The 23,933-nt window shown below is 47.5% G+C and overlaps 1 protein-coding gene across 2 annotated transcripts in view; it reads left to right on the top strand.

The window, feature by feature from the left end:
- Positions 1–20,606, top strand: part of trip10a (thyroid hormone receptor interactor 10a) — a 142,168-nt gene extending 121,562 nt beyond the window's left edge. Inside the window, exons 10-15 of one of the 2 annotated variants that reach the window (XM_078235058.1) lie at positions 1,693–1,851; positions 11,726–11,835; positions 14,682–14,814; positions 15,699–15,817; positions 16,420–16,553; positions 19,212–20,606. In XM_078235058.1, coding sequence (XP_078091184.1) covers positions 1,693–1,851; positions 11,726–11,835; positions 14,682–14,814; positions 15,699–15,817; positions 16,420–16,553; positions 19,212–19,366 — 810 coding nt within the window. In that variant the 3' untranslated portion in view covers positions 19,367–20,606. The remainder of the gene's footprint in view (positions 1–1,692; positions 1,852–11,725; positions 11,836–14,681; positions 14,815–15,698; positions 15,818–16,419; positions 16,554–19,211) is intronic. The other variant, XM_078235059.1, reaches the window with a different exon arrangement.
- Positions 20,607–23,933: the final 3,327 nt, after the last annotated feature.

The following is a 23,933-nucleotide window of genomic DNA, read 5'->3' as shown; positions in this document are numbered from 1 at the left end:
GCAATTAACTCCTGCATTTTATTGATGCATGATATTGTGAATTTACTTGTGTGTGGGTGTGTGACCCTGAAGCTCTTGAATAGTGTCCAGCCTGATGGTCTGAATTCAAGTGGAGCAGTATGTGGAAGCCAGGAAGGGATAATCCACATTCTCTAGCTGAAAGAAAAATTATTCTCTGGGGTTGGGTTTTCAATTTGTCCGCCAACCTCCCCTCCCCCCTCCCTCACCCCACCCTCCCCCCAAATTTCCTGAGTTTGGGGGAGGTGGGGAATTGCAGTGGGAAAATCAATTGGGGGTTTGCGCTCCTCCTTGTTACCCAGTGAGCCTTCCAGGAAAGTGGGAGAGAACAGGATTGGGGTCATAACTGGTGGACATTATCGATTAGTAACTGGTCCAACCTGAATTCCTGGCTCCTGGTATGGAGATCAGTTACTTGGGTGGAAGGTGCTGGAAGCTGTCTCCCAGGAGAGCCAACACCTTTAGGAGATGAGGGGATAAAATATGAAAAGGCATGTGCTTCTGGTGGGATTGTCAGATCCAAAGCAACACTTGAAACAAGTTTGGTGTTTCCTGTTCTGAGAACGTTGCTTGCATTTTTCTAATGGGCACCACGGTGGCACAGCGGTTGGCACTGCTGCCTCTCAGCGCCTGGGACCCGGGTTCGATTCCCGGCTTGGGTCACTGTCTGTGGAGTCTGCACGTTCTCCCTGTGTCCGCGTGGGTTTCCTCCGGGTGCTCCGGTTTCCGCCCACAGTCCGAAAGACGTGCAGATGAGGTGCATTGGCCGTGCTAAATTCTCCCTCAGTGTACCCGAACAGGCGCCGGAGTGTGGCGACTAGGGGATTTTCACAGTAACTTCATTGCAGTGTTAATGTAAGCCTTACTTGTGACTAATAAATAAACTTTAAATGAACTTTATTATGGCTGATCTGTGGCCTAACCCCAAGTACCCACCCTAGGCTAATGGGACCCCAGGTGCCTCACAAAGAGCTGCCACATAGATTCCCCCAGTGAAGCTCGATCTCCAGCGCCCAGCACTTTGACTATCAGTCACCCTATCATCAACCCTGTGCTTGTGTGTGTCACAATCACAGAATACTACAGTACAGAAGAGGCCCTTCGGCCCATCGAGTCTGCACCCACCCGTGAAAGACCCAGACCTGCCCACCTAATCCCACTTGACAACACTTGGCCCATAGCCTTGAATGTTATGGCGTGCCAAGTACTCATCCAGGTACATTTTAAAGGATGTGAGGCCCCCCCGCCTCCACCACCCTCCCAGGCAGCGCATTCCAGACCCTCACCACCCTCTGGGGGAAAAGTTTTTCCTTGAATCCCCCCATAGCCTCCCATCCCTCACTTTTAACTTGTGTCCCCTCGTAACTGACCCTTCAACTAAGGAGAACAGCTGCTCCTTAATGCGCCAGAGCTGTGAAACTTGTGGTAAAGGGTGAGTGGGGTGGGTGGTTGGACCTGAAAGAGAATTCTCACCTCAGAGAAACTGTTAGCTCAAAGAGAATGTGTTGTGGAGGCAGGATGAGATGAACTCGAAAGGCTCCTACTTTTAATTGGCAACAAAATGGCTGAAAGACTTTTCAAGGGCATCGTTGGACATCACCGTTTGTCCTCCCTCTCTCCCCTTCCCTCTGTTGTTTTACGTCATGAGTTGACATCTTCCCTTTCCATTAACAGCTTCCACCCCCTCCCTTCTCACCTTTGAACTCTTACCCTTCGTCTGTCGCTAATGGGAACCCATCCCCCAAGTTCACCAGGGATCCGCTGTCTTACTGTCTAAACGAGATAAAGACAGTGAAACCCAGGATCCCTTCTTTCCGAAGCTTGCGGAGGGGGGTAAGTTGCTTTCCTCGCCAATACTCGCGTACTGTGGGTGTTGCACTTGTCTGGGGAGCTGGAACCCTGTTGCCTCAACTCTACGCGCTGACTTTTTTGGGGGCTAATAACTGCGTTAACTGCGGAGATTTTCTTCCCAAGAAAACCGTATTACCAATTAGGTTCTCTTATTTGTTTGAGAGAAAGGGGGAAGAGTTCAAGAGGAGATGAATGCAGGAAAGGAAGATGATCACACTCCCAGATGCAGACAGATCAGGCATTGCTGGGGCCACCTCGGTACCGAAGATGGGTTTGACATACTGGTTGTTTCAGCCTTGACCTGAATCAGGACATAGAATCCCTACAGTGCAGAAGGAGCCCATTCAGCCCATTGAGTTTGCACCGACCACAATCCCACCCAAGCCCCATCCCCATAACCCCATGCATTTACCCTAGCTAGTACCCCTGACACTAAGGGGCAATTTAGCATGGCCAATCCACCTGACCCGCACATCTTTGGACTGTGGGAGGAAACCGGAGCACCCGGAGGAAACCCACGCAGACACGGGGAGAATGTGCAAACTCCGCACAGACAATGACCCAAGCCGGGAATCGAACACGGGTCCCTGGCGCTGTGAGGCAGCAGTGCTGACCACTTGTGCCAACGTGCCACCCTTGAAGATGGGAAAGGGTTTGAAGTACTGGTTGACTTGAATCAGGACAGTCGCCCTCGACTGGTCGTTGACCAGTTGTGCGAATAGGCGCAGAGAAATAACGAATCCGGAGCATTCCGCCTTAAGCCGAAGGATGGGAAGTTAAAGGAGTTGAAATGAGGCTATTCTAGGCTCCCATTCCAGGGGAGAGACTAACTCTCTTGATTAGCCAAACGCTGGTCAAGTGGTCCTGGCACTGGGTTAGCAAATGCAGAGATTCAAATCCCAAGTTGTGGACGAGCAGAGGTAAATAGTTGCTGAATACACCTAACGTTACAATAGATTGATTTTGTTTTGGGGTGTCTCAGGGGAATCAAAGGATTTGGGAAGTAGGCAGGAAGACGGAGTTGAGGACCAAGATCAGCCATGGTTGTGTTCAATGGACAGAACAGGCCTGAGAAGTCAAATGACCTTTTTCTCATGTTCCAGCTAATTAATGTGCTTGTCAAGGAAGAAACTTAGATACTTAAACTGATGAAATGTAAGATGGAAACAAATGTTATTACTCTTGTTCAATGATGGAATGATAACAGCACAGGATACATGATACACCGTCAGTGTGAATAAAGCTGCCCCATAGATTTGCTTTTTTATATTAGGCGTAATTAGCTATTGGTTCCTTTCATGGTCAGTGCTTAATGCCTGGCCCAAGCCACCTTGACCAAGACATTATCATAGAATCCCTACAGTGCAAAAGAAGGCCATTTTCCCCTTTGAGTCTGCACCAACTCTCTGACAGAGTATCTTGCCCAGGCTCATCTCCTGCCCTGTCCCCGTAACTCCACACATTTACCTCGCTAATCCCTCCTGACCTACACAACCTAAGACACTAAGGGGCAATTGAGCACCTAACCTGCATATTTTGGAACTGGGACTTTTTTCCCTGGAGTGTAAGAGACTTAGGGGTGATCTTATAGAGGTCTATAAAATAATGAGGGGCATAGATCAACGAGATAGTCAATATCTTTTCCTAAAGGTCGGGGAGTCTAAAACTAGAGGGCGTTGGTTTAAGGGGAGAGGTGCAAAAGGGGCAATTCTTTCACACAGAGGGTGGTGAGTGCCTGGAACGAGCTGCCAGAGATAGTAGTAGAGGTGGGTAGACTTTTCTCTTTTAAAAAGCATTTAGACAATTACATGGGTAAGATGGGTATAGAGGGATATGGGTCAAACGCGGGCAATTGGGATTAGCTTAGGGGTTAAAAAACGGGGCAGCATGGACAAGTTGGGCCAAAGGGCCTGTTTCCATGCTGTAAACCTTTATGACTCGATGACGACTCTTTGGACACTAGAATCTTAGAATCCCTACAGCACAGAAAGAGGCCATTCGGCCCATCGAGTCCGCACCGACCACAATCCCACCCAGGCCCTATCCCCACATCCCTACATATTTACCCACTAACCTACGCATCCCAGGACACTAAGGGCAATTTTAGCATAGCCAATCAACCTAACCCGCACATCTTTGGACTGTGGGAGGAAACCGGAGCACCCGGAGGAAACCCACGCAGACACGAGGAGAATGTGCAAACTCCACACAGACAGTGACCCAAGCCGGGAATTGAACCCAGGTCCCTGGAGCTGTGAAGCAGCAGTGCTGACCACTGTGCTACCGTGCCGCCCCATTAAGGGGCAATTTAGCATGGCCAATCCACCTAACCTGCACATCTTAGGACACTAAGGGGCAATTTAGCATGGCCAATCCACCTAACCTACACATCTTTGGACACTAAGGGAGAATTTAGCACGGTCAATGCACCTAACCCAACACGTCATTGGACAGTGGGACAAAACCGGAGCACCCGGAGGAAATCTACGCAGACATGGGGAGAATGTGCAAACTCCACACAGACAGTGACGCGAGGCCAGAATTGAACCTGGGTCCCTGGCGCTGTGAGGCAGCAGTGTTGACCACTGCGCCATTGTGCCACCCCATTCTCGTGATGCTTGGTCTCTTGAGGGAGACTCTGATCCGGGCCAAGATAGCAACAGAGAGCTTGCAGATTAGCTTCCCCAGAGTGAAGGAGGAAACACTACGTGACGAGGCCCAGAGGTGAAGGGTGTACTGGAGTGGAACTGTAGTCCAGCACGTGTCCGAGTACTCTCTATAGAGGCGGAAAGGCATAGAAAGAGGACTGACGGTTGCATAAGGGTGATGTCTGGGTTGTGATAAAAACCCTCTGATAGGTGACTGAAGTAAACCAAGCCAGCACCACCCCTCAACCCCAACCACACCGTTTACTGTGACATAAAGTGTTCACAAGCTGTGGAATAAATAACCTGTGAAATGTATTCAGAGCTTATTGCCAGGCAGTTTGAACTAATAAATGTTGTGTCAATAGACACCATGGTGACACAATAAAGACCTACCTTGCAGGCTTTCTATCTCAGAGAGGCAAAACAAACTGCTACACTGATTATGTCAGAGCGCTTGTAACATCCCCAAACATAACGCTTGACACCAAGAAAATGTTTGAAAGGTCACAGCAGCGCTGACTGGCTGAATGATGATGTTGACTTGAGTTGACTCGACCATACTAACAGGCTTGGTGTGGTTTATACCAACGGGAATTCCTCTTGCCTTTTTAAAAAATTCCCCTGTGGGATTTCTGTTTCTCTATCTTTCCCGTTGCCCAAGTATCTGATTATTTTCTGACACCCTTCACTGCATCCTCTCACCCAGTGCCGGACAAAAGTACATTGTTGGATCCCAGTACAATTAAATTCCTTCCTCCTCATCGTTTCTCTCTCTCGCTGAGGGAGTTATGTTCAAACGTAGGCAGGTTTTCCTCGTAATACTGCCCCCTCAGAATTCCAAAGATGCGCGGGTTAGGTTGATTGGCCGTGCTAAATTGACCCTTAGTGTCAGGGAGGATGGCAGGGTAAATACGTGGGGTTACGGGAATAGGGCCTGGCTGGGATTGTGGTCGGTACAGACTCGATGGGCCAAATGGTCTCCTGTGCTGGAAGGATTCTATGAATCAGCATCTCAGTCTCTGATATATCATCAGTCATTAGCCTCTCCACCGAATTTTGTTTTTATTGGGCGTCACTGGCTGGCCAGCATTTATTGCCCATCCCTAGTTGCCCTTGAGAAGATGGTGAACTGTGTCTTGCTAGGCCACTTCAGAGAGTCAACCACATTGCTGTGGGTCTGGAGCCCCACGTGGGCCAGATCGGGTAAGGACGGCAGATTTCCTTCCCTAAAAGACATTTGTGAACCAGATGGGTTTTTCTGACAATCGACAATGATTTTGATTTGATTTATTATTGTCACAGGTATTGGGATACAGTGAAAAGTATTGTTTCTTGTGCGCTATACAGACAAAGCATACCGTTCATAGAGAAGGAAAGGAGAGAGTGCGGAATGTAGTGTTGCACTCATAGCTAGGGTGTAGAGAAAGATCAACTTAATATAAGGTGGACAAGATGGTCAACAGAAAATATGGAATGCTTTCCTTTATTGAGTGAAGTATTGAATACAGAAGCAGGGATGCAATGATGGGAATGTATAAAACGCTGGTTAGGTCACAGCTGGAATTTTGTGTACGGTTCTGGTCACCACGTTGCACGGAGGACATAATTACTCTGGAGAGAGTGCAGAGGAGAGTTACAAGAATGTTGCCAGAGCTTGAAAATTGCAGTTTATGAGGAGAGATTAGATAGACCTAATTGAGGGGCCTGGAAAGGGTAGAGAGGAAAGACCTGTTTCCCCAAGCTGAGGGGGCAGTTACCCGGGGGCACGGATTAAAGGTGATTGGTAGAAGGGTTAGAGGGGACATGAAGAAGACTGTTTTCACCCAGAGGATGTGGAATTCACTGCCTGAGTTGGTGATTGAGGTTGAAATACTACTTTAAAATGCTCCCGGATACGGATCTGAAGAGCTGCAACCTGCAAGGCTACGGACCAGGTGCTGGGAAATCGGGTTAAAATGAGCGGCTAGTTTCTTTTCTCCGGCCGGCACAGCCACGATGGGCTGAATGGCCTCTTTCTGCACCCTAACGTTTCTACGGTTCTAGATAAATGTAAATCTTTCTGCCTCTTCCATGATGGTGAAAATAAATTCCTTCTCGAATCATAATTTGATGTGCTTTTTTTAAAAAAAAAAATTAATAAATCCTTTCCAAAGCTAGAATATCCCTTTGATTATGTCTGGAAGGAATTTCATAGAGGATGCCGGAGCTGAAGTAGGCCATTTGGCCCTTCGAGCCTGCTACGCTGACATTCAATGAAGTCATGACTGATTAGATGCTAATCCTAAACCCCACTTCCCCGCCTTGTCCCCATAACCCTCGATTCCTTTACTGATTAAACATCTGTCTGTCTCGGCCTTAAACATACTGAATGGTCCAGCCCTCTGCGGTAAACCATTCCACAGATTCACTCGAAGGAGAAGTGATTTGGGCATTGGAATTCTGTGTATGCTCAAAATTGTTCTTGGAACTGTGCGGGGTAGCTTTTTAAAACCATTCCAAGACGGTGTCTTCCGACGAAGGGGTGGGTGGGGAGGCCGGGGGAAACTACTAACATTTTTAAAAATTTTGTCTTTCTTGAAATGTGGGCGTCGTTGGCAAGGCCAGTGCTTGTTACCCCATCCCTTAACCTCTTGAACTGAGTGGCTTGCCAAGAGCCAACCGCACTGATGTGGATCTGGAGTCTTTTTAATTTGATTTATTATTGTCACATATTGGGATACGGTGAAAAGTATTGTTTCTTGAGCGCTATACAGACAAAGCATACCGTACATAGAGAAGGAAAGGAGAGGGTGCAGAATGTAGTGTTACAGTCATAGCTAGGGTGTAGAGAAAGATCAACTTAATATAAAGTAGGTCCATTCAAAAGTCTGCCGGCAGCAGGGAAGAAGCTGTTCTTGAGCCGGTTGGTACGTGACCTCGGACTTTTGTATCTTTTTCCCAGTGGAAGAGAGTATGTCCAGAGTGTGTGGGGTCCTTGATTATGCTGGCTGCTGTTCTGAGGCAGCGGGAGGTGTAGACGGAGTCAATGGATGGGAGGCTGGTTTGCGTGATGGACTGGGCTTAATTCATGACCCTTTGTAGTTTCTTACGGTCTTGGGCAGAGCAGGGGTCACACCAAGCTGTGGACTGAATGGCCGCCTCCTGCACTGCAACATTCCTGTAATCCTGCGATAAGAAATTTGATATAGATGAAGGAAATAAATTGCAGAGCTATCGGGAAGGAGCAGGGGGAGTGAGACTTCATAGAACATTACAGCGCAGTACAGGCCCTTCGGCCCTCGATGTTGCGCCGACCAGTGGAACCAATCTAAAGCCCCTCTAATCTACACTATTCCAATATCATCCATATGTTTATCCAATAACCATTTGAATGCTCTTAATGTTGACGAGTCCACTACTGCTGCAGGCAGGGCATTCCACGCCCTTACTACTCTCTGAGTGAAGAACCTACCTCTAACATCTGTCTAATTGTATAGCTCTTTCCAAGAAGTAGCACCAGCGCGATGGGCTGAATGGTCCTGTGCTGTATCGTTGAGCTGATTGTACGCAGTGTTGTAGCTGTGCGGGATCTCCAGTGGCATTTGGATTTCTGGTGCAGCAAAGTACTTTTGAGCGTCCGTTGGGCAGCTGACAGTCCCTGTCAGCAGGGATGGCTGGTGGGGACAGGTTAACCTTGGAGCGGTGACTCTGGGAATCTTACCCACTCACGCTCATTACCCATGACTTTTGAGTGGACGGCCGTGACTGAAGCGTGATTGGCACAGAGGGTGCTCTGTCCGCCAGCAAAGATTCGAGACCTGAAAAAGGTTTTATTTCGGGAAAAGGTTTTTTTTAACCCCATTCTTTGTGGATTGACCTATTTTCTGATCGAGGGACTTGTCCAGATTGACATCGCTGCGGAAATCCACTCAGAAACACAAACTGCCTCCTCTTCTGGAGGCCATTTCATTCCAGTTTCTTATCTTGACCTTGTTCAAGGTATTTGATGTGTATTTACTCACCGAACACACCCAGACGAGGAATGACGATTACTGCTTGCATATAAAGTACAGATGCAATAAGCACTGCGGCTCCACAGATTGGCTCGCCTGACCTGATCGTCAACCCTTAAAATGGGCGCCCCCTGCTGCACAAAAATAGTAAGAAGTTTAACAACACCAGGTTAAAGTCCAACAGGTTTATTTGGTAGCAAAAGCCACACAAGCTTTCGAGGCTCTGAGCCCCTTCTTCAGGTGAGTGGGAATTCTGTTCACAAACAGAACTTATAAGACACAGACTCAATTTACATGAATAATGGTTGGAATGCGAATACTTACAACTAATCCAGTCTTTAAGAAACAAAACAATGGGAGTGGAGAGAGCATCAAGACAGGCTAAAAAGATGTGTATTGTCTCCAGACAAGACAGCCAGTGAAACTCTGCAGGTCCACGCAACTGTGGGAGTTACAAATAGTGTGACATAAATTCTGATTCTAAATTCTGACACAAAAATGACAGTGCATTCCCCAAAAGAAAACCCAAGGAACAATCAGGTTAACACTTTCCCTGACCCACTGTTTTTCTCCTTTGCAAAGACATGCTAGCTCCTGCTGCCGCAGAGTTACCTGACTCTGCCCTGCTCTCGCCGCCTCTTTGATTTGATTTATTATTGTCACAGGTATCAGTATGCAATGAAAAGTATTGTTTTTTGCGCGCTCCACAGACAAAGCATACCGTTCATAGAGAAGGAAAGGAGAGGGTGCAGAATGTAGTGTCACGGTCTTTGATTTGATTTATTATTGTCACATGTATTGGTATACAGTGAAAAGTATTGTTCCAGTCAGTAAACCCCCGCTTCTCTGAAATATTGCCACAGTCTCGTTTGCGTCCACCTAAGATAGCAGACGGGGAGTTGGCTTAATGTAATATCCAGAAGACAGCACCTCCAACAGAGCAGCACTCCCCCAGTACTGCACCCGTGCCGGCCTTCCACTGATAATTCTACACTGGCACCACCATCTTTTTTGATTAGATTTGATTTATTATTGTCACATGTATTGGTATATAGTGAAAAGTATTGTTTCTTGCCGGCTATACAGACAAAGCATACCGTTCATAGAGAAGGAAATGAGAGAGTGCAGAATGTGGTGTTACAGTCATAGCTAGGGTGTAGAGAAAGATCAACTTAGTGTGAGATAGGTCCATTCAAAAGTCTGATGGAGGCAGGGAAGAAGCTGTTCTTGAGTGGGTTGGTACGTGACCTCAGACTTTTGTATCTTTTCCCCGATGGAAGAAGGTGGAAGAGAGAATGTCCGGGGTGCGTGGGGTCCTTGATTATGCTGGCTGCTTTGCCGAGACAGCGGGAAGTGTAGACAGAGTCAATGGACGGGAGGCTGGTTTGCGTGATGGATTGGGCTACATTCACAACCTTTTGTAGCTCCTTGCGGTCTTGGGCAGAGCAGGAGCCATACCAAGCTGTGGTACAACCAGAAAGAATGCTTTCGATGGTGCATCTGTAAAAGTTGGTGAGAGTCGTAGCTGACATTCCAAATTTCCTTAGTCTTCTGAGAATGTAGAGGTGTTGGTGGGCTTTCTTAACTTCGTGTCGACATGGGGGACCAGGACGGGTTATTGGTGATCTGGACACCTGAAAACTTGAAGCTCTCGACCCTTTCTACTTCATCCCCATTGATGTAGACAGAGGCATGTTCTCCTTTATGCTTCCTGAAGTCGATGACAATCTCCTTCATTTTGTTGACATTGAGGGAGAGATTATTGTTGCCGCACCAGATTCTCTATCTCATTCCTGTACTCTGTCTCAGGATTGTTTGCGATCCAACCCACTACGGTGGTGTCGTCAGCAAACTTGAAAATCGAATTGGAGGGGAATTTGGCCACAGGAAAATATCCGTGATAACTATGAGACTTAAATAATGAAGTTAGCCTGTTCTGAGCAAAAGAAGTGTTCAGATCAAAAGGTGTGACAGGATTCACCCAGATTTAACCTTTACTAACTTCTATCAGTCTCTATAGAGCTCCGATGAAGGTCCATCCAGACTCGAAACGTTGGCTCTATTCTCTCTCCACAGATGCTGTCAAACCTGCTGAGATTTTCCAGCATTTTCTGTATTTGTTGTCTGTAAATCTCTGGTTTGGCCTCAGCTGGGGTGTATTGTCCCAATTCTAGACACCACATTTTCTTTGGAAAGCAAGGATATGAAGGCTGTCAAGCAGGTGCAGGAACAATTTGAGGAAATGGTCCCAGGGTTGAGGGACTTCAGTTTCCTGGCTGGATTAGAGAGGCTGGTGTCGTTGGCCTCAGAGAAGAGAGGGTTAAGAGGAAATTTGATTGTGTTGTTTCAGAATCCAGAGTAGATCAAGAGAGGAAACCTTTCCTCAGTGGCAGGAGGGCCAAGAATGCGTTGACATCAATTTTAAGTTGATTTGCAAAAGGATCAAACTGACACTAGAAAAATCTTTCTCCTGCACCAAATGGTTAGGATCTGGAATGTACTGTCTGAGAGTGCGGTGGTGACAGATTCACACAGCGAGTGGTTAGGATCTGGAATGCACTGTCTGAGAGTGCGGTGGTGACAGATTCACACAGCGAGTGGTTAGGATCTGGAATGTACTGTCTGAAAGTGTGGTGGAGACAGATTCACACAGTGAGTGGTTAGGATCTGGAATGTACTGTCTGAGAGTGCGGTGGAGACAGATTCACACAGCGAGTGGTTAGGATCTGGAATGCACTGTCAGAGAGTGTGGTGGAGACAGATTCACACAGTGAGTGGTTAGGATCTGGAATGCACTGTCTGAGAGTGTGGTGGAGACAGATTCACACAGTGAGTGGTTAGGATCTGGAATGTACTGTCTGAGAGTGTGGTGGAGACAGATTCACACAGTGAGTGGTTAGGATCTGGAATGCACTGTCAGAGTGTGGTGGAGACAGGTTCAAATTATAGCTTGCGAAAATCAATTGGATAAACACCAAGGGAGACAAGGCTAGGAGGTAAATTCACTCACCAGCTCTTGGGGAGAACTGGCACAGACTTGACAGGACGAATGGCCTCATTCTATGATTCTATAAATGACCCTGTCCCAGACCCCATCATGTTTCCTTTCCTTGTGTTACGGGGGGAGAGGGGGGTGCGCCGTCCCGTGTTTTGCTGCTGTAACCTTGACTGACCTGTGTGACCTTCTCTGTCACTAACCTGGCTTGTTCGTTGCAGCTCATCGTGTCGGAGGACTTCAGCCACCTGCCACCGGAACAGCGTCGCAAGAAGCTTCAGCAGAAAATTGATGACCTGAATAAGGAGCTGCAGAAACAAGTGGACCAGAGGTACGTGAGGGTACAAGTTGTATTGGGGCAGTGCAGAGGAGGGGAACTGGACCACGTTTCGCTTGCTCGAAGAACATCAGGCACCTCCTGTACCGTAGCTGTAACTGCTCAGTCAGCTGTGTGATCAGCAAGCGTACTACAGTGGCTAGGTGGTATCTGATCTCAGAATGGGGTTGGGGTAAAGTTGGATTGACTTTATCTAGTCTGACGCAAATGGAGAATGCAAAAGCACAGGGCAGATGGTGACAGAGGTCCATCCTTGGCAGCCAATCCCCTGACATTATCATTGAATAGAATCATAGAATCCCTACAGTGGAGAAGGAGGCCATTCAGCCCATCGAGTCTGCACCCACCACAATCCCACCCAGGCCCTATCCCCATGCATTTACCCTAGCTAAACCCCCTGACACCTAAGGGGCAATTTAGCACCGCCAATCCACCTAACCCGCTCATCTTTGGACTGTGGGAGGAAACCGGAGGAAACCCACGCAGACATGGGGAGAATGTGCAGACTCCGCACAGACAGTGACCCAAGCCGGGAATCGAACCCGGGTTCCTGGCGCTGTGAGGCAGCAGTGCTAACCCACTGTGCCACCGTGCCGCCCAGTGAAAAAGCAAAGTCTAGCCCATCCTCACCCTTGCGGATTAAATAACCAGGCGTTCTCTGCTTGCTTATTCGGTCTTTTGTCTTGATAGTGCCCAGGCTGCTGCATCATATTGTTATGGGTCAGGTTAAAAACTCCAAAGTGTTTTACGAAGCCTGCCTGAACCATAGGTTTTGCATCTTGAATTTCAGCATGAGATGCTTCACTTCAGGTATGATTCGAATGACCCACTAGGCAGCTTTTATCAAACAAAGTTTATTTAAGAATATAGTTAACATGTATAGAAAGAAAATTAGCAATCACCTTCAACAACTACAAACACAAAAAAGAACAAAGACAACCACAATAATGTATTAACCCTTAATTGAAGCTATTCCAACAAACCAAAACCTTTCATAGTCACAACCCCTTTCACAGGCTTAACACGGCATAGATTAAAGTCTCACTTGACTGGAATTGAGTCTTTTCATAAGAACATAAGAACTCGGAGCAGGAGTAGGCCATCTGGCCCCTCGAGCCTGCTCCACCATTCAATAAAATCATGGCTGATCTTTTTGTGGACTCAGCTCCACTTACCCGCCCGCTCGCCATAACCCTTAATTCCTTTACTGTTCAAAAATCTATCTATCCTTGCCTTAAAAACATTCAATGAGGAAGCCTCAACTGCTTCACTGGGCAGGGAATTCCACAGATTCACAACCCTTTGGGTGAAGAGGTTCCTCCTCAACTCAGTCCCAAATCTGCTCCCCCTTATTTTGAGGCCATGCCCCCTAGTTCTAGTTTCTAGTTTTCGAAGCCTGCACTTTCCTTCCGGAAGGCAAAGCGTTGCCTCGAGATAACCAGCAGAATTTCCAAATAGAACGGGGAGATAGAGACCTTCTGTTCAGCTTGCTATCCCTGTTTAAACCAAATGGCAGCTCAGAACTGAAAATGGAACCTTAAACTTACTGAGGGGAAAATAGAATCCTGTCCAAAAAACACATGACCATCCTCCTAACAATGCAGGATCGTAAAACTAATCCCCGAGTAAACACAAACAGCCCCGTTTACCACTTAATGACAGGACTCATCGAAGTCAGCCTGCCAACAATTACATCGCTGAAACCGTGAGTTGCAGAAATTATGTGTTTAAAAACAAACCTTTCTTAAAGGGACCCTGAAGTCACAATATCAGAATCCATATTCCTTGATAAATAGCCCAGGGATCAATTGGAATTCCCTCTTAACAGCTACGCCTGGCTGAAATCAGCACAGATTAACATTGAGAAACATAGAAAATAAGAGCAACAGTCCATTTGGCCCTTCGAACCTACTCCGCCATTCAATTTAATCATGGCTGATCCTCCATCTCAAGACCACGTTCTTCTTCCATTTCCCTTGACGTGGAGATGCCGGCGTTGGACTGGGGTGGGCACAGTAAGAGGTCTCACAACACCAGGTTAAAGTCCAACCAGTAACTATCTTTTAAAGGCCAATCTGCAATTGTGTCTCTGTCCATATATGCCGTGTTTGTGAAACCTAACTCTCCACTCACCTGATGAAGGAGCAGCGCTCCGAAAGCTCGTGATACCAAATAAACCTGTTGGACTTTAACCTGGTGTTGTGAGACTACTTACTGCGCTCATACCCCTTGAGTTTAGAAATGTGTTTCCTCCTCAAATATATTCAGTGATTTGTCCTTCACGGGGTGGCACAGTGGTTAGCACTGCTGCCTCACAGCGCAGGGACCCAGGTTCGATTCCTGGCTCAGGTCACTGTCGGTGTGGAATTTGCATGTTCTCCCCATGTCTGCGTGGGTTTCCTCCGGGTGCTCCGGTTTCCTCCCACACTCTGAAAGACGTGCTTGGCGCATTAACCCAAGCTGGCGCCGGAGTGTGGCGACTCGGGGATTTTCACAGTAACTTCATTGCAGTGTTAATGTAAGCCTTATTTGTGAGTAATAAATAAACTTTTCACAGCCTTCCGTGGCAGGGCAAGGTTGAGAAGGCTCGGCACAACATCGTGGGCCGAAGGGCCTGTTCTGTGCTATACTGTTTGTTCTAAGGCGGGGCCTTCATCAATAGCCTCAGCCGTTACGGGAATTGAACCCACGCTCTGCATCACCGACTAGCCACCCAGCCAAGGGGATAGCTGAACCCCAGGTTGATTCAGCATCATGAGTGGAGAGAATTTGTTAATATTCTGTGCGTATATAAGACGGGGAGTGAGGGGCTGATGTACTGCCTTGATTTGCTCTCACAGCGAAGCTTTAGATAAAATGAAAGATGTATATCAACGGAACCCACAGATGGGTGATCCAAACAGCCTGGAGCCCAGAATAACCGAGACCGGCCAGCAAATCGAACGACTACGCCAAGAGGTTCAGAAATATGAGGTAAGATAATGATGTAGTTTACTGATTCGGGGTTGCGGGTGGATCAGCAACGATGAAGGAATACTGCAGGAGTAATGGGGAGGCGGTGGCGCAGTGGTATTACCACTGGACTAATAATCCAGAGACTTAGGGTAATGTTCTGGGGACCTGGGTTCGAATCCCACAACGGCAGATGGTGAAATTTGAATTCAATAAAAATCTGGAATTAAAAGTCTACTGATGACCATGAAACAAACTATTGTCGATTGCCATCAAAAAGATAAAACGAGAGAGTGCAGAATAGAGTGTTACAGTCATAGCTAGGGTGTAGAGAAAGATCAACTTAATGCGAGGTAGGTCCATTCAAAAGCCTGACAGCAGCAGGGAAGAAGCTGTTCTTGAGTCGGTTGGTACGTGACGTCAGACTTTTGCATCTTTTTCCCGAAGGAAGAAGGTGGAAGAGAGAATGTCCGGGGTGCGTGGGGGTCCTTAATTATGCTGGCTGCTTTGCCGAGGCAGCGGGAAGTGTAGACAGAGTCAATGGATGGGAGGCTGGTTTGTGTGATGGATTGGGCTACATTCACGACCTTTTGTAGTTTCTTGCGGTCTTGGGCAGAGCAGGAGCCATACCAAGCTGTGATACAACTAGAAAGAATGCTTTTTATGGTGCATCTGTAAAAGTTGGTGAGAGTCGTAGCGGACGTGCCAAATTTCCTTTGCCTTCTGAGAAAATAGAGGCGTTGGTGGGCTTTCTTAACTGTAGTGTCAGCATTGGGGGGAACCAAGGCAGATTGTTGGTGATCTGGGGGGTGGGAGGGAGCTGTGAAAGCTGAGGGGAAGAAAATATGGTGCCACTTTGGATGTGACAGGATGCTGCAAAATGAACCTTTGGTTTTGTTCCCAAGACCTGGCTGACCGATGCAGAAGGGAAACTGGTTTCGCGGAGTGACAGTTGCCTGCAGTATGTCTCCCATGGTAATCGTTCACCTTCCCTGAATAACAATGGGTCACATGAGAAGGAAAGGTAAGTGAATACCTTGGGTAATTCTCCAAATCCTCCCTCTTTCCACTGGCAACAACAACCGTTTGCTTTAAACCCCGTACTTACTCAGCCCAGCAATTGGGAATGACCTCCACCCAGTTCAGCTGTACACCAGAGTCTGGGCAAATGCACCACCAATGGCACGGTGGCACAGTGGTTAGCACTGCTGCCTCACAACGCCAGGGACCCAGATTCGATTCCCGGCCTTGGGTCACTGTCTGTGCGGAGTCTGCACGTTCTCCCCGTGTCTGCGTGGGTTTCCTCCGGGTGCTCCGGTTTCCTCCCACAGTCCAAAGATGTGCGGGTTAGATGGAGTGGCCGTGCTAAATTGACCCTAGCGTCAGGGGACTCGCTAGGATAAATGTATGGGGTTATGGGGATAGGGCCTGGGTGGGATTGTGGTTGGTGCAGACTCGATGGGCTGAATGGCCTCGTTCTGCACTGTAGGGATTCTATGATGAACCCGCAGCTGTCTGGCTCAGAGTTGAGAGAGTTACCCTCCGAGACACGACTGATACCCAAGAATCTAACTCAGAATTGGCTTGAAAAGATTGTGATTGTTTTCTTTTATCTTGCCCAACCAGCCCGGACACGACTTATTCTGACGATAGCGGCCAGGAACCATTGCCACAACCGCCTTCGCTCTCAGAGTTTGATGATTTTGATGATGACCATGTCCACCCAATAGGAAGCTCAACTGCTCTGTATCCATTTGACGGTAAGATGGACGAGAAGTACTGAAAGATTAGGTTCAGAATGTGAGGATGCTGGGAAGACAATCGCTGGAGCCTTGCTCTTGTCCAAGACTCACGCCCATGAGGGCAGATGTGCATGTAATCCCTTCTGCTATTTATTGGGAGCGTTACCCAAGTGGGATTTAAAATGTAACAAATCTACAAGGTATGTTTCTGTAGACAGTTCCCAATGGTGTTGGAGTCCAGATCTTAGGCGTCATAGTTTGTAGAATTATAGAATTCTACAGTGCAGAAGGAGGCCATTCGACCCATCGAGTCTGCACCAACCACATCCCACCCAGGCCCTATCCCCATAACTCCATGCATTTACCCTAGCTAGTCCCCCGACTCTAAGGGGCAATTTAACATGGCCAATCCACCTAACCTTATAAGGGATAAGGCCTACTCCTGCAAGTAGTTAGAACATAGAACAGTACAGCACAGAACAGGCCCTTCGGCCCACGATGTTGTGCCGAGCTTTGTCTGAAACCAAGATCAAGCTATCCCACTCCCTATCATCCCGAAGTACTCCATGTGCCTATCTTCTTCTTCTTGTTTTTGAAAGAAGCAAAATAAAGAAAGACTGCATTTATATAGTGCCTTTTAGGATCTCCCGAAGCATTTTACAACCAATATTTAGTTTGGAATTGGAGCCAGTTGTAATGTAGGCAACGCATGAGTCAATTTGTACACAGCAAGCCCTCAAACATAACAACCTGGCAACGACCAGATAATCTTTTCATTCAGTAATGCGAGTTGAGGGTTGAATGTTGGTGAGAATGTCCTTGTTCTTCAAAGTGGCAGAGTATCACACGTTATAGAAAGGATATTATTAAACTAGAAAGAGTGCAGAAAAGATTTACTGGGATGCTACCGGGACTTGATGGTTTGAGTTATAAGGAGAGGCTGGAGAGACTGGGACTTTTTTCTCTGGAGCGTAGAAGGCTGAGGGGTGACCTTATAGAGGTCTATAAAATAATGAGGGGCACAGATCAGCTAGATAGTCAATATCTTTTCCCAAAGGTAGGGGAGTCTAAAACTAGAGGGCATAGATTTAAGGTGAGAGAGGAGAGATGCAAAAGGGTCCAGAGGGGCAATTTTTTCACACAGAGGGTGGTGAGTGTCTGGAACAAGCTGCCAGAGGTAGTAGCAGAGGCGGGTATAATTTTGACTTTTAAAAAGCATTTAGACAGTTACATGGGTATCGAGGGATTATGGGGCCAAATGCGGGCAATTGGGACTATCAGGGGTTTAAAAAAATGGGTGGCACAGATAAGTTGGGCCGAAGGGCCTGTTTCCATGCTGTAAACCTCTATGACTCTATGATTCTTCAAGTCCGGGGGTGGGGGAGGCAAGTTGGGCCACGGGTTAACAACTCATCCGTAGGGTGGCACCTCTGACAATGCAGCCCTCCCTCAGTACTTCACTGAAGTTCAGCCTAGATTTTCTAGTCTCTGGAGTGGCACTTGAACGCAGCACCCCCACCCCACCACCCTGCCTCCGCAACATTCTGACTCCAATGGGAGCATGCTACCCACTGAGGCACCCTCTCTACTTCCACAACCGTTCCACCACTTCAACATGTTTCATTAAAAACTAGAGGTAACCCAAATGAGAATCGCCCTCAAGTGGATATTCAAGGTCCGTGCTTTTTTAAAATTAGTTAGTAGGACAGGGGTGAGCATTTATTGCCCATCCCTAGTTGTCTTTGAGAAGGTGGTGGTGAGCTGCCTTCTTGAAATAAAAGTTTAAAGTCTATTTATTAGCGTCACAAGTAGGCTTACATTAACACTGCAATGAAGTTGCAACTGAGTGGCTCACTCGGCTATTTCAGAGGGCAGTTCAGAGTCAACCACATTGCCGTGGCTTTGGACTCACATGTAGGCCAGACCGGGTAAGGACGGCAGATTTCCTTCCCTAAAGGGACATCAGTGAACCAGATGGTCTTTCCAACAATCGACAATGGTTTCATGGTCATCAGTAGATTCTTAATTCCAGATATTTTTTAATTGAATTCAAAATCCACCATTTGCCATGGCGAGATTCGAATCCAGGTTCATTAGCTAAGTTTCTGGATTAGTCGTCTAAGGATAATACCACTTGGCCGTCACCTCCCCTTGAGGGTAGATGAGGGGTTTGTCGTATGAAGAGAGATTGAACAGTTTAGGCTGATACTCTCCGGAATTTAGAAGAATGAGGGGAAATCAAATTGAGGTATACAAGATGATAAAAGGTATGGATAAAGTAGACGTGGAGCGGATGCTTCCTCTTGTGGGGCATTCTAGGATGAGAGGTCATAGTCTTAGGATAAGGCTTATCCTTATCCCTTAGGATAAGGGGCAGCAAATTTAAAACAGAGTTGAGGAGAAACTACTTCTCCCAAAGGGTTGTGAATCTGTGGAATTCACTGCCCCAAAGTGCGGTGGGTGCTGGGACAGTGAGTAAATTTAAGGAGGAGTTAGACAGATTTTTAATTGGGAATGGGTTGAAGGGTTATGGGAAGAAGGCAGGAAAATGGGGATGAGGAGCATTTCAGCCATAATCGAATGGCGGAGCGGACTCGATGGGCCGAATGGCCTAATTCTGCTCCTATATCTTATGTAGAACAATGTGTTAACAGTCTGTCAATTGTTCCTCGCCAGGCAATAGCGAAGGCACCATTCCAATGGCGGAGGGAGAAGTGCTGCACTTGATTGAAGAGGACAAGGGCGACGGGTGGACGCGGGTCAGACGGAGCGACGGAGAGGAAGGCTACGTACCCACCTCCTACGTGAGAATCACCCTCAGCAGACAGTGAGCCAGGATCTGCCAGTGGCCGCAGGACATTTAACCCCTGGTTCGGGGCATCTCGTTTCCTTTCTTAGAACCAGGAAGGAGCAGGCGGAATTTTGTTTGGAACAGATGGGAAAGTGGGAGAGGGATGAGGGTTAGCCGACCTTCACTGGTATTCACATTGGGGAAAAAAAACCTCTGAGAGTCACTTAGTTGCATTTATAATACCTTTGACACATAATTAGGACAGCATCTTTCGGTTTCACTGTAGGAAGACCCTGTCCCATTGATGTTCACTCTGGTACAGTCAATACTGCTCTAATGTACATATTGTGTAGTAATAATTGTATTTAGGGATGAACTCCCAACTTTTAATTGCTAATTACTGATGCCGTCTTTTATATAGATATTTTACATAGGATATACATTTAACCATGTCCGTGGAATCATTTTGGGTGAGGATTAGGGCGACATGCAAGACAAGTCTTCAGAGTCTGATTGAACCAGCCAGATGATCTTATTTGCAGGACAAGAAAGCATCTTGTTCTTTTACGTTTGACGTCGTGACTTTGTCTGAAGGGTACGAAAGGCCCGCAAGAATTGGACCACCTGTTTCCCAAGCAACAGGGTCATAGACTCAGAGGAAAATCCAGACTTGGCCACGGAACTGGCTGCGAATGAACTTGTGAAAGTCGATAGTAAGATAATGCTTGTCTGAGAGTTTTTTTTTAAGGTAGTGGATGATTGGTTCTTAAAAATGGTTAGGCGCTGGGGAGCAAAGGTCCCCGACTTGGCTCAGTGGCAGTCCGGACGGAGCTGTTTTTTTGGCCTGCTTGAGTTCTTAACGCAAGTGAGCTTTGAGAGGGAATTTAAATAAAAGGTGCGCAGGCAGCAATCCCGGTTTAGGCACGCATGAACGTTCATACTTTTACCACGCTACATTAACTTGAAACTCCTGCCAAATTTCTTGGGTGTTTTTAAGATTAACTTCTTAAAATGAGAACGCAACTCTTGCCGGGAGCTGAATGTGAGTCAAGATTTGCAGACAGACTCTTCCGTGCCGATTCCAATCTGGGGAGTCCTGACTCGGACCACTGTGTCAGTTCTTTGTGTGGTGTCTGGGTGTACTGTCATGTTGCAAAGACTGTATGATAGTGGATCATGTGTATGGTAGGCCAATAATTCACTTCACATTACAATAAGATAGTAACGTGACTGTTTTCCCAACTTGTTTTAACCCTGTAATAAAATGCTATTCCAATTGGGTCCATGTCTGTCACCTCTTGTAAAATGCGTAGCAGTTTCTCGAAGATATTCTGGCGTGGTGATCTGCCTGCGGCTGGCCCCAATCTCATCCATCATCTAAACGCAGAAGATTGGAGGACAGGAGAGACTTAGGGGAGAGAGAGGTTGAGAAGTTTGTTCCTTTTCCCGAGGGTAGTTGAGAGTCAACCACATTGCTGTGGCTCCAGAGTAACATGCAGACCAGACTGGGTAAGGACGGCAGATTTCCCTTCCTAAAGGAGACATTAGTGACAATCTATGTGCAGTTCTAGTCGCTAGCATTTATTGCCCATCCCTAGTTGCCCTTGAGAAGGTGGTGGTGAGCTGCCTTTTTGAATCATAGAATCCCTACAGTGCAGAAGAAGGCCATTCGGCCCGTCGAGCCTGCACTAACAACAATCCCAACCAGCCCCTATCCCTCTATTTACCCTGCTAATCCCCCTAGCCTACAAACCTTGGGACACTAAGGAGCAATTTAGCACGGCCAATTGACCTAACCTGCACATCTTTGGACTGTGGGAGGAAACCAGAGCACCCGGAGGAAACCCACACAGACACGGGGAGAATGTGCAAACTCCACACAGACAGTCACCCGAGGCCAGAATTGAACCCGGGTCCCTAGCACTGTGAGGCAGCAGTCATAGAAATCATAGAAACCCTACAGTGCAGAAGGAGGCCATTCGGCCCATCGAGTCTGCACCGACCACAATCCCACCCAAGCCCTACCCCCACATATTTACCCGCTAATCCCTCTAACCTACACATCCCAGGACTCTAAGGGGCAATTTTTTTTAACCTGGCCAATCAACCTAACCCGCACATCTTTGGACTGTGGGAGGAAACCGGAGCACCCGGAGGAAACCCACGCAGACACGAGGAGAATGTGCAAACTCCACACAGACAGTGACCCGAGCCGGGAATCGAACCTGGGACCCTGGAGCTGTGAAGCAGCAGTGCTAACCACTGTGCTACCGTGCCGCCCCAGTGCTAACCACCGTGCCACTGCAGTCCATGTTCTGTGGGTTGACCTACAATGCTGTTAGGGAGGGAATTCCAGGATTTTGATCTAGGTCTTTGATCCAACGAAAAAAAATTTCCATCCCCCTCTTTCCCCCCACTTCAGTGCCCCTCATCTCCAGAGGGCACTGAGTGACTATCACCTGGGTTATTCTCCAATACCTGGCACAGGTCACCAGTGTTCACTATGAGCTGCGATGAGGCTCTTTAATCAAAAGACACATTACAGGCCACCCCAATCCTTTCCTGTCCCAATATATATCAGAGAAGTGGCTGGCAAGTCAGGAGCATGGGCCCTGAAGCCAATTCCAAGTGTCGTTGCTATGATCAATGTTTTAAGTTAAAGTTTATTTATTAGTGTCAAAAGTAGGCTTACATTAACACTGAAGTTACTGTGAAAATCCCCTAGTTGCCACACTCCGGCGCCTGTTCGGGTACACTGAGGGAGAATTTAGCATGGCCAATGCACCCTAACCAGCACATCTTTTGGAGTGTGGGAGGAAACCGGAGCACCCGGAGGAGATCCACGCAGACACAGGGCAAACGTGCAGTCTCCGCACAGACAGTGACCCAAGCCGGGAACGGAACCCGGGTCCCTGGTGCTGTGAGACAGCAGTGCTAACCACTGTGCCACCCAATGTTTTTATTTTTATTCGTTTGTGGAATGTGGGCATCACTGGCTGGGCCAGCATTTATTGACCATCTCTGAAGGCATTTAAGAGTCAACCACATTGCTGTGGCTCTGGAGTCACTTGTAGACCAGACCGGGTAAGGACGGCAGATTTCCCTCCCTAAAGGACATTAGTGACCCAGATGGGTTTTCATGACAGTCGACAATGGTTTCATGGTCACCAGTAGACTTTTAATTCCAGATTTTTATTGAATTCAAATTTCACCATCTGCTGTGGCGGGATTCGAACCCGGGTCCCCAGAGCATCACCCTGGGTCTCTCTGCATGACTGGTCCATCGACAATACCACTATCCCACCGCCTCCCCCGAGGACATTCTCTCTCTGAGGTAATGTTGCCATTATTTTGTGTGCATGAATTATTAGGCAATTTACCATCCTCGGTAGGTGGTGCAGTGGTTAGCACTGCTGCCTCACAGCGCCCAGGGACCTGGGTTCGATTTCCAGCTTGGGTCACTGCCTGTGTGGAGTCTGCACATTCTCCCCGTGTCTGCGTGGGTTTCCTCCAGGTGCTCCGGTTTCCTCCCACAGTCTGAAAGACGTGCTGGTTAGGGTGCATTGACCCGAACAGGCGCCGGAGTGTGGCGACAAGGGGAATTTCACAGTAACTTCATTGCAGTGTTAATGTAAGCCTTACTTGTGATGAATAAATAAACTTTTAACTTTACTTTCTGAGCCATACCGTGCTCTGATTGCAATGAGCCATCCCTGCTCTGTAGAGATTAATCGCCACTTGTATTTAGAGAGTGCCTTTAACACAGAAGCAACAGACGCTGACCCTTTTGGGGAGGCAAGTGGAAAGAGATCACCAGAATGGTGAGATTGGAGAAGGGTATTAAAGGAGGGAAAAGTGTTTGAGGAATAAGATGGGGGTCAGAGTCAGGCTGTGGTACCAGTGATGTGCTGTAATGGGTGGACCTGTGCTCATCATCTTGTGCTCACTGTGCTTCTGACGTGTAATGAAGCCCCAAACCGACGACGCAGGAGTCACCACTTGGGGCGCTGGTTTCAGTATCACATCGGCAAGGTTCTTGAGCCAGAGCGCTCACCTGCATCCTTCACACAGGGGAAATCAGGTGGTTGAATTTAAGAAGTGAGGGGGAACTCATTATAAAAATTCCTGCAGCTGTTAATGAAACAGTGTTGTTTTTGGTGGAAATTTGGAATGAGTGAGTTGCAGTTTCATCTGTCAGTGGATTATTAGTTCCCAGTATGATTCTCTCTCTCTCTCTATCTCTCTCAAACTAACAGGAGTAATAATATATGAAAAAATTAAAAAGGCCGAGGAGGCAAGAAGACAACAAGCCAAAATATAAGGACAAGGCATCACCGGGGGCAACAAGGGCTGGGCGTGAGCCAAAAGAAAAGGGGACATGTCCTCTCTCTGTCCAACCCCAAACATCTCTCTCTCACACTCACTCTCACGCTCTCTCTCTCTCTCACTCACACACACTCTCTCTCACACACACTCTCACACTCTCACACACTCTCTCACACACTCTCTCACACTCTCTCTCACACACACTCTTACACTCTCTCACACTTTCTCTCACACTCTCACACACACTCTTACACTCTCTCACACTTTCTCTCACACTCTCT

Source organism: Mustelus asterias, chromosome 19 (assembly GCF_964213995.1).
Source record: "Mustelus asterias chromosome 19, sMusAst1.hap1.1, whole genome shotgun sequence".
Classification (NCBI taxonomy): domain Eukaryota; kingdom Metazoa; phylum Chordata; class Chondrichthyes; order Carcharhiniformes; family Triakidae; genus Mustelus; species Mustelus asterias.
The sequence above is the reverse complement of the archived record's forward strand: the minus strand, read 5'-3'. Positions and strand labels throughout refer to the sequence as shown.